Source organism: Lissotriton vulgaris, chromosome 1_1 (genome assembly GCF_964263255.1).
Source record: "Lissotriton vulgaris chromosome 1_1, aLisVul1.2, whole genome shotgun sequence".
NCBI lineage: Eukaryota > Metazoa > Chordata > Amphibia > Caudata > Salamandridae > Lissotriton > Lissotriton vulgaris.
Window position 1 is genome coordinate 1,094,956,014 of NC_141685.1, and position 15,722 is coordinate 1,094,971,735.

The 15,722-nt window shown below is 48.5% G+C and overlaps 1 protein-coding gene across 3 annotated transcripts in view; it reads right to left on the reverse strand.

Annotated features, from left to right (window-relative positions):
- The window catches only part of XRCC6 (X-ray repair cross complementing 6), a 173,681-nt gene that overhangs the window by 79,841 nt on the left and 78,118 nt on the right, over positions 1-15,722 (reverse strand). For all 3 annotated transcript variants that reach the window (XM_086963493.1, XM_086963496.1, XM_086963498.1), the window contains exon 6: positions 13,533-13,722. In XM_086963493.1, the coding sequence (XP_086819619.1) occupies positions 13,533-13,722 (190 nt within the window). The remainder of the gene's footprint in view (positions 1-13,532; positions 13,723-15,722) is intronic.

The following is a 15,722-nucleotide window of genomic DNA, read 5'->3' on the forward strand; positions in this document are numbered from 1 at the left end:
TTTTAATGTTATTACTTTGTGCCCTTCTGTTTCACAGAGAAGAATGTGGAAAACTAACAAACCTCATTCTGGGATCGAAGTTCTAAAGTCAAGTGCAGCTTCTCAATGGTCTCAACAGCACAGAATTGTGCCAGTAGCTGTGTTTATACAGGACAACAAGATTACCAGACGTGCACATACATACATGCATGCATTCAATGGAAACCCCACCACCCCAGGCAGCTCATCTCCCATTTCTCCCACTTACCATGTGATACTTAGACCACAGCTGATATGCCAACACAGACACATAGGAAAGTGGATTATTATTGGGGGTGGACAAGTATCTACCTCAAAGAAGAAGGCCACCACATGCTAGATATCACACAAATAAAATAAACCTGCACTCGATCCTCTGGCATGTGGCAATGAAGGCCTTAGGATGGAAAAATAAGATCATACAGGCGGCACCACTATGGGACTCTGAAATACTGGGCTCACTGTGCCAACTACAAGGGTTCCATAAATGGGACCTAATAGGACTCTCCCGGGCTGGGGACGTTTGGGGCCCGGGTGATATTGTCCCCTTACAGGAGTTACAGAGGGGCTACAAGTTGGCACCCACTGAAACCTATTGTTATCTTCAATTTCATCATGCACTTAGAGCAAAACTGCCCAAAGGAACCAACCTCCCAGAGTCTTCGCCCTTAGAGGACAGGCTCCTAGATGAGTTTATGCCTAGGAAGGGAACGTTATTGACATACAAAAAACTGTTATACAATACACCTGACATCCTACTACACATATGGGACAAATGGGTCCAAGAGGTTGAGGGACTGGAAGATAATGAGAGGAACCGAGGCCCTGGCGTCCCCTAGGAAGGTGGTCGGCGCACAGGTTTTCACATAGTCTAATTAAAGATCCTCCACTGATTCTACTATGCCTGAACGACTATGGTCAAGATGAGTACAACAACAGATGAGCATGGTCTAGGCAGATGTGGACAGAAGGGTACTTTTTTCCCATATTTTGTGGGAATGCCCAATGTACAGAGATTATGGATGGTAATGGTTGCGTGCCTAGGGGAGGTGAATGTGAATACCTTGGAGCTCTCTGCCAAATGGTGCCTTCTAAACATCTGGGGTGAAACGGATGTAGGCCGTATGCAATGGTCTGGATTACACTGGGCCCGACAGTTGCTAAAGAGAAATATAGCGCGATGGGGGGGAGTTTGTCAAACGAACACCACTGCGTGAGGACGGGAAGCGGGACATGGTCTGGTGCATGCTGGCAAAACAAGTGATGAACAAAGGCAAGGGATACCTAAAAATGGGGTACAATATGGAACAACTGGAACACTCATAGGGGCAACCCCTGTAGCGACCTAAAAATACCAAATGATGATGAGACACTATCATTGAAAAAGGGGACTATGGTTAATGCTAGGCGAAATGGGAGGGAACAGGAGGGAAGAGATGGGCTGGAAACTCGCAGAGAAACTCAGATGTTGCAACAGTACAAAGTTTTGAACTGTATGTATCACTTGAAATGCCAATACGAAGATTTTTTTTAAAAAACACGCACTCGAACCCTGGTAATGTGACATGACGTAATCAGGCTTAAATCAAAGGCAACGAGTAAAGTATTTAAGATTTGAATACACAGTAAATACACAGTAAAAAATAAATAAAAAGTCACTCACAAAAAGTTTTCAAACGTTTTCAAACTTGCTTTTGGTGCTCAAACAACCACAGGAGTACAATTTATGGTCCCCAAGACCTCATGGGAGGGCACTTAGATACTCTGGGGTGTCAGGCAGAGACCTCCAGTAAAGTTGCCACTGGACAGCTGAGTATAGGGAAAATGCCTTTTGAAGTTTGTTGTGTCCCTGTAGCCACAAGGAGGTTGGCCAAATTACACTTGGAGAACACTTCTTTGTCATGAGTGCACGAGAGAAAAGGTCCAGTCTTTCAGGGATCTTCTGCAGTCACAGACAGCTGGTCCAGTCCTCTTTCGAAGGTTCGGTAAGTCGTCTAAGGATGGTGCATGGTTGGGCCACTTTTATGCCTGGTACCAGCCAGTGGGTGGGACGATGCATTGGCACTGATTAACCAATGGGGTAAAAGGTCCCGGTGGCATATTGCAAATGCTACTTACCAGTATGCATCTGTTCTTGGCATGTAGGGCTGCTGACATTCATATCTGTGCATAGATCGCCGCCTAGTGTTGGGTCCGGATGATTGCACATTGTTGTCCTGGAAGAGTCTTCGAAGTATCACAAGATAGGTGGCTCCTTCCCTGGACTACAGTGCGCATGGGCATCGCCTCCATCCCCAGATTGTTTTTAGCCATTGGCAGAGATGGAGTGAAGTATGTGAGTGATGACCATGCTATGAGCATATATATATATATGAATACTGCAGTTGCTACAGGCGCCGGGGAGGAGGGTGGGCGATATGAATGTCAGCAGCCCTACATGCCAAGAACAGATGCATACTGGTAAGTAGCATTTGCAGTTCGAGGCATGTGGGCTGCTGAATTCATATCTGTGCATAGAATACATAGCAGTCCCTCCATTAGCGGCGGCCGCCCGTGCCAGCTGCAGCAGTCTGAAAAAGTGTTTTGAGAACAGCCTGACCAACAGCTGCCTGCTGTTTGGAGTGCACGTCTACACAGTAATGTTTAGTGAAAGTATGTGTGGTAGACCATGTGGCTGCTCTACAAATATCTTCTAAGGGAATGTTACCTAGGAAAGCCATAGAGGCCCCCAACTTCCTGGTGGAGTGGGCTCTTGGTGGGATAGTGAGAGCGCGTTTAGCTTTAGCGTAACAGATTTGAATGCATTTCACGATCCACCTAGCGATCCCAGCTTTGGAGATAGCGTTTCCCTTGTGGTGTGTGGCAAAAGCAACGAAAAGCTGCTTGGTTTTGCGAAAATCTTTTGTCCTGTCCACGTAGTACATCAAGGCTCTTTTAACGTCAAGGGTGTGGAGCATCCGCTCCGCCAGCGTCTCTGGAAAAACACCGGCAACTCAATTGTCTGGTTCATATGGAATTGAGATACAACCTTGGGTAAGAATTTAGGGTTAGTGCGGAGCACAACCCTGTTAGCATGTACTTGGAAGAAAGGTTCTTGGATGGTGAGCGCCTGCAACTCGCTAACCCTCCGTAGCGATGTAATTGCTACTAAGAAAGCAACCTTCCAAGTCAGAAACTGAAGCTCACAAGAGTGCAGTGGCTCGAAGGGAGGACCCATCAGTCTTGTAAGAACCACATTGAGGTTCCATTCTGGAGCTGGTGGGGTCCTTGGTGGAATGACTCTCGAGTCCTTCCAGAAAAGCCTTGATAGCAGGGACCTTAAAAAGTGACAGGTATTGCCTATTCTGGAGGTATGCTGCCATAGCAGACAGGTGAATGCGGATGGAAGAGTACGCCAAATTGCATTGATACAGGTGGAACAGGTAACAAATGATGTTTTGAATGGAAGCATCTAGCGGGTCAATATTGTGGTTAACACAGTAAATGACAAACCTCTTCCATTTAGCCGCATAACAAGCTCTAGTAGTGGGCTTCCTTGCCTCCCGAATGATGTTCATGCAATCGGGAGGAAGATTGAGGTAGCCAAACTCTAGGACTTCAGGAGCCAGATCGCCAGGTTGAGCTGTTGCGGATCTGGGTGCTGAATGTCGCCATGGCTCTGCGTCAGAAGGCTGGGAGTGAGATGAAGCCTTTGATGCAGTACCACGGAGAGTTCCAGAAACGTGGTGTACCACGGTTGGCGAGCCCACGTTGGAGCAACCAGGATGAGAGTCATCGAGTGCTGCCTGAGCTTTCGTGCCACCAGCGGTATCAGAGGTGCTGGGGGAAAAGCGTACGCAAATCTGCCTGACCAGTTCATCCACATCGCATTGCCCTGTGATTGCGGGTGTGGGAACCTGGCGGCGAAGCTTTGGCATTTTGCGTTCTCCTTTGTGGCGAACAGGTCTATCTCTGGATGACCCCACCTTTGGAAGTACGGTTGGAGTACTGATGGATGTATCTCCCACTCGTGCATTTGATGACTGTGCCTGCTGAGCAGGTCCGCCATCTGGTTGTCCTTGCCCGGGAGATGCTCTGCCATGAGGAAGATGTTCCTCTGAATGGCCCACTTCCACATGCTCTGAGCCAGATGAGACAGCTGCGGAGAGTGGGTGCCTCCCTGCTTCTGAATGTAGTACATGGCTGTCATGTTGTTCGTCCGGATCAACACGACCTTGTTGCACAGATGTACTTTGAACGCCTTCAAGGCCATGAAGATTGCCATCAGTTCCAACACATTGATGTGCATCTTCCTTTGCTGTAGTGTCCATAGTCCCTGCACTGTGTAGTGGAGTACATGCGCTCCCCATCCCTGGAGAGAAGCGTCCGTCGTCAGGATAATCTGTGGCACAGGCTCTTGGAATGGTCGGCCCTTGCAAAGGTTTTGTGGATTCCACCAATGCAGAGAGTTGTATGCCCGACCGCTCACCAACACTAGGTCTGTCAGTTGCCCATGAGCCTGAGTCCACTGACGTGCTAAGCACTCCTGAAGCGGACGCATATGTAGTCTCGCGTGCGGGACAATGGAGATGCAGGAGGCCATCATGCCTATCAACTGCATGAACACTTTCGCTGGAAGCGAGTGTTGAGGTCTGAATCGTTGGATCAGCGTTTGGATACTGGCGATTCTCACTGAATTTGGCTGCGCAGTGGCTGCCAGAGTGTTTATTGTCGCGCCCAGATACTGTCGTACATGGGCGGGCTGGAGATGGGATTTCGGGTAGTTCAGAGAGAATCCCAGATCGTGCAGGAGATGAATGGTGCGGGACACGTGGTCGGAGCACTGCTGTTCTGTTTTTGCCTGAATGAGCCAGTCGTCCAGGTAAGGGTAGACGTGGACGTTATGGCGGCGTAGATGCGCCGCCACAGTCGCCAGGCACTTCCCTTGGCGCTGTGGTGACCCCGAACGGCAGAACCCTTAACTGGTAGTGCTGGTCTTGAATCGTGAATCTGAGATACTTCCTGTGGGAAGGATGCAGGGGGATATGAAAGTATGCATCTTTTAGATCCAACGTAGCCAGGAAGTCCCCCTGTTGAAGCAGAGGGAGTACCTGCTGCAACGTGAGCATATGGAAATGCTCCGAGAGAATGTACCAGTTGAGGGGCCTGAGGTCCAGGATGGGCCGTAGGGATCCGTCCTTTTTGGGGATTAGAAAGTACAGAGAGTAAACTCCTGTACCCCTTTCTTGCAGTGGGACGAGCTCTATTGCCCCTTTTTGCAGCATGACCTGAACCTCCTGCTGCAACAAGTGCAAGTGCTCGCCGGACATAGGACGGCTTCTTGGAGACATGTTTGGTGGAGTGGAAGTAAGTTCCAGACAGTAACCGTACTGGATAAGAGACTTGACCCACCTGTCTGTGGTGATGGATTTCCACGCGGGCAGGAACTGCTGGAGTCTTCCCCCGACCGGTGTTGTGTGGTCGGGGGGCAGTGACAAGGCGTCACTGCTTGTTGGCGGTGGTGGACCTGGAGCTGTTGTTTCCACGTCCCCTGCCTTTGATGTTGTTGCCTCTGTAGCCACCTCTACCCTTGTTGGTGTATGAGGTTTGGGTATTACTTTTATAATACTGTGTGGACTGCGATGCCTGACCCCTTGAGGTGCCTCTGGTATTGGAGCGGCGAAAGGAACCACCCCGAAACTGCTGAGACTGGAGGGCCCCCATAGACTTAGCAGTGTCTGTGTCTTTCTTCATTTTTTCCAGTGTCGCATCCACCTCAGGGCCGAACAGGTGGTCAGGATTAACTGTTTGGTTCAGGATGGTTGCTTGTATATCCGGTTTGAAACCGGATATCCTAAGCCATGCGTGTCTTCTCAGCAACACACTAGTGTTGATTGCCCTGGAGGCTGTGTCAGCCACGTCCAGCGCACATTTGATGGAAGCGTTTGTGATGAGCTTTCCTTCCTGAATTAACATTTCCCCTGCCTCCTTGTACTGGTCAGGCAAGTGTTGCAGCAGTGTTTCTAGGGTGTCATAATGAGCCCTATCGTAGCGTGCAAGTAGGGCCTGCGTGTTTGAGATACGCCAAATATTAGCTGCCTGTGCAGCAATCCGTTTCCCTGAGGCCTCAAATATTTTAGACTCTTTGTCTGGGGGAGGAGCGTCACCAGTGGTCTGCGAGTTCGCCCTCTTGCGTGCGTTGGATACCACCAACGAGTCCAGTGGCAAGTGTCCCTTGATGTATGTTGGATCCGAGGGCGCTGCCTTATATTTTTTGTCAATGCGAGGATTGATGACACGCGCCCGGGTGGGCTCTTTGAAGACCTCAGTCGCGTGCTTTAGCACTCCCTTGAGCATTGGCAATGTCTTGACCGACTTTTCGGCCACTGAGAAAGTGTCAAACAAAAAGTCCACATCCACAGGATCTGAGTGCAGCTCGACCTCATGGTTAGCTGCAGCTCGCTCAATCAAAGCGTTGAAGGCTGCCGAGTCCTCCGTCGGTGAGGTCTTTTCAGCAAAGAGCTGCGGTTCCTGACCCGATTGCGGGTCGTCCGGGTCGCCTCCGGTAGACCAAGGCTCATGTTCCTCCTCCGGATCCGAGTACGCCGGATAGTTGTACTCGACCTCCTCATCGTCACCATCCCCTGCGGTGAAACGCGGTGGCGAATGTTCTAAAGCTTGTGGAGAGGCAGGCTCGATCGGGGCTGAAGCACCCGCAGAATCCTTCTTATTTTTGAGAGGAATACGAAAATGTTCCAACACCGGCTCCGTGGTGATTTTCCTTTTGAGGAGAGACAGTTTTCCGGTATTGGCGTCGATGATGACCTCTCGACGATCTTCCTCTGCAAGCGGCTGGAGCCGAGGCTTCGCCACCACCAGTGCCGCTTCGGGCGTCGACACCTGCTTCGAGGGCACACCTGCCCCATGCTTCGGAGCGAAAGACTTCGGCGCCGACTTCGGCGGCAGGGTGAGGCGGATAGGCGTTTGCGCCTTTGTGGGCTTCGTTGTGTGCTTCGGCACCACATCCCCTGGTTCGGGAACCACAGCGTCCTTCCGAATCCGTTGCAGGGACTCAGCGACCTTCTTCGTCAAGGCCGTGGAGGGCTTGACCGGCTCGAGCGATCTCCCCGAGTCGGGAGTCGGGTCGGCGAGGGGCAATGTCTTCGGAGCCGACACTTCACGGTCCCTGTCCCCGACGGGCGGAGCCGTGGAATCGCCCTGACGCTTCTTCGAAGCTTTCTTCGGGTCATCGACCTCTACCATCTTCGGCGCCGACGTGGCCGCGTCGGTCGACTTTGTCTTCGGCGTCGATCCCGAGGCCTTCGGGTCGGCCATTTTGAATTTTTTGGAAGACGACGCCTCCAGAGCCTTCTGCACCAGTGCAGCTTTCACTTTCGGTTTCGAAACCGGAGGAGTGGATCCCAATGGCTTCACTTTCGTTTTTGTTAACGGGAGTGGCGCCTTAGAAATGTCCGTGACCGGGCCCGGAGGCGGGGCTGCTGGACTAGTAACGAGGTCTTGGGTAAGGCCCGAAGGCGATCCCTCGACCTGGGCCGCATGAAGGGGATTGACCCCTGAGTCAGTCTGGGGACGCTCTTCCTCCGAGCTGTCCCCCACGGTGGCAATTGCCCCATCGTCGTCCCCTACCTCGTCGCCGGCTTCGTCAAAGTCCTCGTCTCCCGCGTCATAGGCATCCCCCTCAGACGCGGGGCTAGAGTCCGAAACCCGCATGACATCGTCATCTTCAACAGATTCTTCGAAGATGTCGTCCGGCGGGGGCGCCGAGGTTGCCGATAACTGGGCCTGGAGTCTAGCGGCCCGACGAATCTTGAGAGTCTTCTTGCACCGGAACTTCGAGCAGGCCATACACCTGACCTCATCATGGTCCGGTGACAAACATTTGTTGCACATCGAGGTGTGAATACTTGGAGGTGCACACCGGGCACCTTTTGAACGGAGTCCGTTCCATGTCTGGAGCGTCGAGTAGGCCCATCCGCGCCGAGAGCACGCGGATGGGTAGCAAGAGTTCGGAGCTGAGAACAGACAAAACCCGAACGAAACGATACCGACGCCCAGCCTAAAGACCTTTTGGTCTCGAGTTAGAAAAGTTTTACAACTATCGATTCCGACAGAGGGAACCGAAACACATCCGAACCCAATGGCAGAAAAAAACAATCTGGGGATGGAGGCGATGCCCATGCGCACTGTAGTCCAGGGGAGGAGCCACCTATCTCGTGATACTTCGAAGACTCTTCCAGGACAACAATGTGCAATCATCCGGACCCAACACTAGGCGGCGATCTATGCACAGATATGAATTCAGCAGCCCACATGCCTCGAACCTATCAATTTTTCAGCAGTTCCTATTTTTCCTATTGGAATCAATCTCCCAGTGCCCCTCCCTCTCAAAATTCAAGCTTAGAAACCCCTTCTGCTTTAGTGCAGAGCCTGCGTGCCTACTCAGAGGTGTGGCAAGCCTAATAAACAGTACCCTCCTCGATGGTCACTAAAAACTGGTCATGGAGGTAGCTTCCCTCCATTCAGTTTGGGGCCAGCCTGACTATGGGTGTAAATTGACAAAAAAAACACCTTCTCACTTCCAGCCCATTGCCGCTGCTCTGTGAGCATTTGCACACTAATTTCAAAGCTCATTTAGTCCAAATACAGGCTGACCAAGTACTAGTTAGTTACCTTCCAGGAGGCTCAGGCAGGGAAAAGGTAATTTTCTAAAAGTTAATTTCCTATAGTATTTATCAAAAATCCAACTTCACACTAAATTGTTTTTGATAACTATTTAAAATAGTGGTGTAATTATTTATCTAGCTGGTCTCGTTTTCGCGACAGCAGTATTACTTTTTTAATCTGGACTCTAGTTTTCTACATCAGATAGCTTGTCCTGCCTCAGTGAAATTAGGTTTTGGAGTCTTGTCACTGTAGGGCCATGGTAAAGAAAATTCTACATGTCCCATTTATAAACACCCTGCCTTGTGGGCTACAAAGACTACATAGGGATGATTAACTGATATTTAAAAGGGAGGTCTTTACCTCTCAAAAATGGTTATTTGATGGGTCACAGTGTCGGTTTTACACTCCATCAGTTAGGCTACACAGGGCAGGCCTGGAGCCATAATTTCAATTCCACTGTATTGTATCACACAATAGGTGCTTGTTAGACCTGGCACCATTGGCGTGGGTCGCCATTCCATTTATTGCTGTCGCCTCTGATGTTTTTGATGGTTTTAGATGCTTTGGGCACTGTGCCACTGCTAATCAGGGCCACAGTGCAAGTGCTCCCTATGGAAAATTGATGTATGGATGAGCGATTCCATGATTGGCTTGTTTGGTTTACTTAGCAGTCCCTAGTACAGTGCACTGTGTGTTCCCAGGGCTTGTAAATCAAATGCTGCTGGTGGGTTTGCAGCACTGATTGTGCCACCCACTGGAGCAGCTTGTAAGGTGTGTCTCAGCCTGCCATTGCAGAGCTTGTGTGTAGTCTGGTACTGCCATGTTGACTTGGCAAGTGCACCCACTTGCCAGTCTCTAAACCTTCCCCTTTATACATATTAAGTCACCCCTAAGGTAGGCCCAATGGCAAGGTGCATTGTAGGTAAAAGGTAGGACATGCCCTGATGTGTGTGGCATGTCCGGATAGTGAATTACATCCATTTTCGTTTTTCACTATTACAAGGCAACCTGTTCCCCATTGGCCTGAATGGGCAGTTTGAATATAACATCTTATAATTCTAAATGACTCAGGGAACTAGGTAGAAATTCAAGTTTAGTATGCTTGAACTCAGAATGATAAAATACATCTTTTAGATAAGTTGGTTTTAACATTCTGTGTTTGAAAATACCACTTTTAGAAAGTAGGTATTTTCTTGCCTAACTGTCCGAACCTGCCTCTGCTAGGTTCTGTATTCCTTGTCTGGGTGGTGAGTGACAGTGGCTGGGGGACTCCAGGAGACAGGGTGGGTCAGCACAGGGCTGTATAGACCCATCTCTGCATGTAGAGTGGTGGGAGGGGAGCACATGGGACCTGAATAGGGCTGTGCCTGCCTTCCACAATGCTGGCTCCACCTCCTGTGGTCCGTCTGATGTCCCTGGCCTATACTGTCAAAGGAAGAGAAGGAGTCCTGTAAACAAAGTGCTCTAGGACTGCACAGAACTGGTTTGGACTAGGCACAGACACTCTCAAAAAACAGAAACAAAGGACTTTGGTGTATAAAAGAGGGGACCCAGACCCCAGAACACTTCTGGGAATCAAGACAAACCTTTGCTGAGGAGAAGAACCGGGAAACTGAAGGAGGAGACTACCCCTATGCTGTGTGTTGCTGGGGTTGGCCTGCAATGGTTGCTTCATTGCCAAAGAAAGGAGAAAAAGGACTGAGTGTGCTTTCATCATCTTGAGGAAGATCTCAAAGGACTTGAGCTTGCCTCCTGCCTGAAGTCTCAGGGATACAAGAGTTCACCCCTTCTGCTTGCCTGAATCTAGAACTGCAGTTTTAGCTGCTGCAGAAGGAAATTGCAACATAGACGCCGGCGAGCGACGCCGTCTTCTGCACCGAAGCTGTAAGCGCTGCTCCGACTTGCACTGTAGACCCGTCGTGCCACATCGACGACAGCGTAACCTGCCAGAAGCCGTGAGTGCTGGCCCGACTTGTGCCGATGTCCCGACGCCTGCTGCTGGGCCGCATCGACTCCAAAGCGGACATAGACATCGCAGAGCCGATCCTCGACGTGGGTGACAGAGAATCCATCGACAGCTCGACATCGTAACGTACCGTGGTTTCGGCGACATCGTGGCGTCACCTCCCCAACGCAGTAAGGAACCGTCGTCTCACCTCCCCTGTCCTGCAGTAAGGAACAGAGTCTACACCTCCCCATGGGTCGTAAGGAACCGACGCTGTGCAGCGCCATCGAAGCCGCACCTCCCCGACGCCGTGAGCTGTCTTTGTTCTTCATCGCTTTTCCAAGGTACTGTTCTTTGGGGGTCTGTTTGACTCCAGGCCCGACGCCGCGCACCTCGCGGTCGTGCCATACTTTGGGATTTCTCCTGTCACAACATTGTGATAACTCACGTTGGAGTTATCGGTTGCTAGAGACTGAATTTAAGTGAACAGCCATTTTAAAGTCTATTTTTGAGTACAGTATTGTGGATTTTTGTCGTTTGGTCTTGTGTTAAGTCATATAAAAATACGTATTTTTATAATACAACTTGTGTGGTGTCCATCTGTAGTGTTGTCACTGTATTACTGTATGTGTTCACAAATACTTTACAGACTAAGCCTCTGAGATAAGCCTGCCTGCTCGTGACAAGCTACCAAGGGGGTGAGCAGGGGTTACTTTAGAAGTGTAGCCCCTTACCCTGACTAGATGCAAGGGTCCCTATTTGGTCAAAGGTACCTACGTCTGCCAACTAAAGACCCCCAAATCTAACAGTGCTATCCTCCACAAGAGGCAATTAACTTCCAATGCAAATGCAAGGAGATGATGGACGGAGTGCTGAAACTTTGCAAACATTCACCCCCAGTCACAGATCTGGGTTGAATCCATCATCATTCTTTAGCTCACTTCGCCACCCCAGTTCAGACACAGCTATATGCAAATCAGTCATGACCCTGTGCCTCATGGGAAGAGTCCAGCCTGAATTGGGACCTCCCATGGTACTACAGGGAGGTGGAAAAGTTTGTGGGAGAATTTGGGCTGAACTGTGTCACTCCTTGCCTTTGGAAGCCCAAGACAATCCGCAAACGGATCAGGACCAGGGACACCACCAAACCAGTGAGCGACCTGCCACCAGCAACGGCATCGCACGTGTGGGGGAATGTATCCTACCCAAGTCTGACCAACAGACACAAGGAGATAGCATGGATGACTGTGAAGGGGGGCCTGCCAGTGAGGTCCTTCATGCACAGCAGAGGCCTGTGCCCACACAGGAACTGCCCAAGGGGATGCCCCGCAGAGGAATCTGCACACCATCTCTTCTGGGCCTGCCCCTTTACCCAAAGACTAAGGGCTGCCTTACGACAAGAACTGGACGCCCTCATCCCCTACGAGAACATTACTGAACAGTCCATGCTCTAAGGGGTGTTTCCAGGGACACACACAGAGGAAGCTATCCAGGGGTGCTGGAGGCTCCTCTGCTGTATTAAGGACATTCTCCTGTTCGCCAGGACCCACCTGGTGACCAATGGAGAGGTGGTGAACACAGAAGGGTGTCGCAGGATGGTGCTCAGCTTGCTTAGAGATTATGCAGCCATGGACAAGAAGGAAAGTGAGGAAGAGGAATAACTGTCCAAAACCCTCCTTCCCCACTGGACTCTTTAAAGTGGCGGCCCCATTAAAAACTGCAAACGCTATCTGCAAACATTTCTGAACCCCAAACTGATGACTTGTAAATGTTTAAATGCATTGACTGAAAAGTTAAAGTGGACTGCCTTCCCTAAGGGGGAGGCATCACTTCCTTAAAAACTATGTATCACAACTTTAAATAAAAAAATTAAAAAACGGTCCCAGGATGCTTATTTCCGGTTCAGGGAAGACCTGGCTTGGCAGTTTGGGCTGGACTGTTCCCATGAGGCACAGGGTCAAGACTGATTTGCATATAGCTGGGTCTGAACTGAGGTGGCGAAGTGAGCTAAAGAACGATGATGGATTCAACCCAGATCTGTGACTGGGGGTGAGTGTCTGAAAGGTTTCAGCACTCTTGTCCATCATCTCCTTGTGTTCGCTTTAATTACATTTCAATGCCATGAATGTATTTTCTGCACTATATACTATGGCCTTATAGGAAAGTTAAATGAGCCAATCAGTTCTTAAGCCAATTTCAACATTTGTTATGGGTTACAGTACACACATTAGGCACTGAACAGCAGTGTACCAATGTTAAAGTTCAAGATTATTCGGAGAGAGTCTCAAAAAATGTAAAATGGTGGTTTACTACGCAAAATGGGGTCCCTTTGCAACAAGAAATCTACAGTAACTACAGCTCTTTCTTGGACTGGTGAAAAGTCTAGTTACTACTACCTACAAATGAACAATGCACATGTTCAACATGTCCTGCAACATAGAAATTCCAGAAGGTTCCTCCCCAGCACTTGAAGGCTATTAACACCGGTCAACTCTCACCTGTTCTAGCAACCCCCTCGATCATGCAAAATGTAAATCTATCCAGTAGTCTCCACTCAGGGTAGAAACAGTGGATTCTCCACATGTTACCACCAGGTATCTCTCCACAGTTTTAGCCAAGTCATTTTGGCGGTCTCTTAAAAGATGTTTGCTCTTCCCCACTAAACTCCAGAGATGCCTTTTAAAGGCATTAGCCCACCCACTTTTTTAGTGACAATTTTTAATGGTTAGCCAATCTTGTATCCTTCGGAGTCTCTTCACAGGTGTTGCTCATTCTTCAAATCTCAAGAGGTCATAACAAAGATATAAGACCACGCCCCCTCTCACGGGGTCTCTACAAAGCGGTGCGCCCTTTCAACATTATCCACACTCAAACTCCATGTGGACATACATGCTTTAATACCCACCTGCAGAGAGCCCTCTTTCGAGTCTCTTTGGCCCGGACCTTCTTCAGGAGGTCCTCCAACTTGTCTGAAGCCTCAAACTGCACACCCAGGTCCTGGCCTTCATCTTCATCCATACTGATGATGTCCCGATAGAACAGTGAGATGTCAAAGCCGCCAGGCTTCTTCAAGTGCATCAGGTCGACGAAGACCCCTATAATGGTGAGCATGAGTAGACTAGGTTAATAGGCAGTTAAGTAAGACTTACATTCACTTCCTAGTCCTTAATGTTCTGATTGTTTTCTAAACATCTTATCTGACACCTGTCAATATTGAAATAAATCTTGAGTACTACCGGTACGGAACAGTATAAACAAAAACCACAGCAAAAATAAGTCCATGACTCAATGATCATTATCAAAAGATTAAATAACCTCACTCCCTTCACCAATAATAAGCAGATGTTTTGTAGCATGAAGGAACAATGAGGATTTACCGAATACCCTTCAGGCTCCAGGTAGTAGAAAGGATTGTGTGAACATGTACACTGCATAAGGTAAGACAACAAATGCAGAACAATCAAACAAAGCTAGAGCCCTCAGTCTAGGAGGACAAGTGAAATCTCTTGTCTTACTGGAAGTGCTCAAATGCTTACAACAATAAATTCAGAATATTGTTTATCCTTCACCTGGAGTCTGCATAGCCTTTCCATGGCTGCTGTGCCCAACTGTTTATTATACCACATTTCAATGGTTGAAGAATAAACTCTTTCTACACCTCGCCATAATCAGTCTTGTGCCAGCAAAAGCTAGAATATCAGCTTCCAGATTGTAGAGTTAATTTCTATTTAATCAACAGGCATGAGACATAGAACCACCATGAGAGGGTCAGCTGTTACGGGGACCCCACCAATGCCTTGACAGTTACCAAGACTTCTTTGCAATGCATCTAAATGATTGGAAATGACAACTAAATATGCAATGCATCCCCACACTCTCCCCAAACCAACACGAGTCTGGAATAGTGGGGCATATTCCTTATTGCTTGCTCAGGGTCCTATCTTTAATCCTAGCATTATTTTAGAGGAATATTCCTTGTGCTGGATTGCTATATGATATCTGGTAATGTAATGTCACCATATACAGTTTCCCAGGTCAATGTGGAAATATCCTTGCACAAATTTCAGAACCATCCAGGTTTTGTTTTTTTTTTTGCTGCATCAGGCAGGGACGAGATGAACTGGTGGTACAGTTCCAAGACCAACTACTTCAAGCCCGTTAATCTAGTCAACATGTTTTCAAAGTGGGTGCTTTCTCTGTTGGTTGCTCCATCTGATGTTTAGGTTCATAACCCAGAATCACTGCTGATAATCTCTAGATCTTTCCCACTAAAAGCAAACTGATTTTTAACAATCCTCAAATAATTTGATGTATCTACCTAGGAATAAACCTGCCAGATCGCATTTTGCCAGAGATTAAAGGGAGTCCCGTCCCTTGCAAGAGTAAAGTCTGCACTGAAGTGAAGAGGCATCTGGGAAGGCATGAAGATTAGTCATCATTTAGTTGCTTTGTAATCCCAAATGTCTGGCAGTGTGCTAGTAATTGGATTATAATAAAGATTTTGGGACCATTTGACATACCACACCAGGAGCCTGTAATAACCTGACCAATATGTGTCTAGTGCATGCTGGATTTGATCAGAACCAGTCGCCCAGTTCCTAGGGTTTCATAGAATAATAACAGTCATAAATGTCTGAGAGTCAACATTTCCTTTAGCTCTGAAGCACACCGGATTCTTGCAAAGATTCAAGATAGTTTGTTCTGCCACATGAACCTCACCAAGCTCACCTACAGACCGTCACAGAAAACCTTATGTGCACAGAAGTTGGGAGTCTGGAACACTTACAACATGCTGGGTAAGATTAAGATTTATAAATGGCAGAAATCAAACCACCCAGGAGACATACAGTTCCTTCCGAACGGTCTGTAATAGTTTGTATGTTCGTAGTTTAAAATATGGTTGAGCCTGGCTCTCAAATATATTCCCAAATATTTATCATACCGCTCAGCAATTCAGAAGGGGGGCTTTTGTTAAAGCAGGGAAGCAGTTCTGAATTGCCCATATTCATTCTAAAACGGACACTGTACTGAAGAAAAACAAAGACAACAGGGATGAAATAATCTTGACTAGTCAAATACAGCCACCATTTCTTCA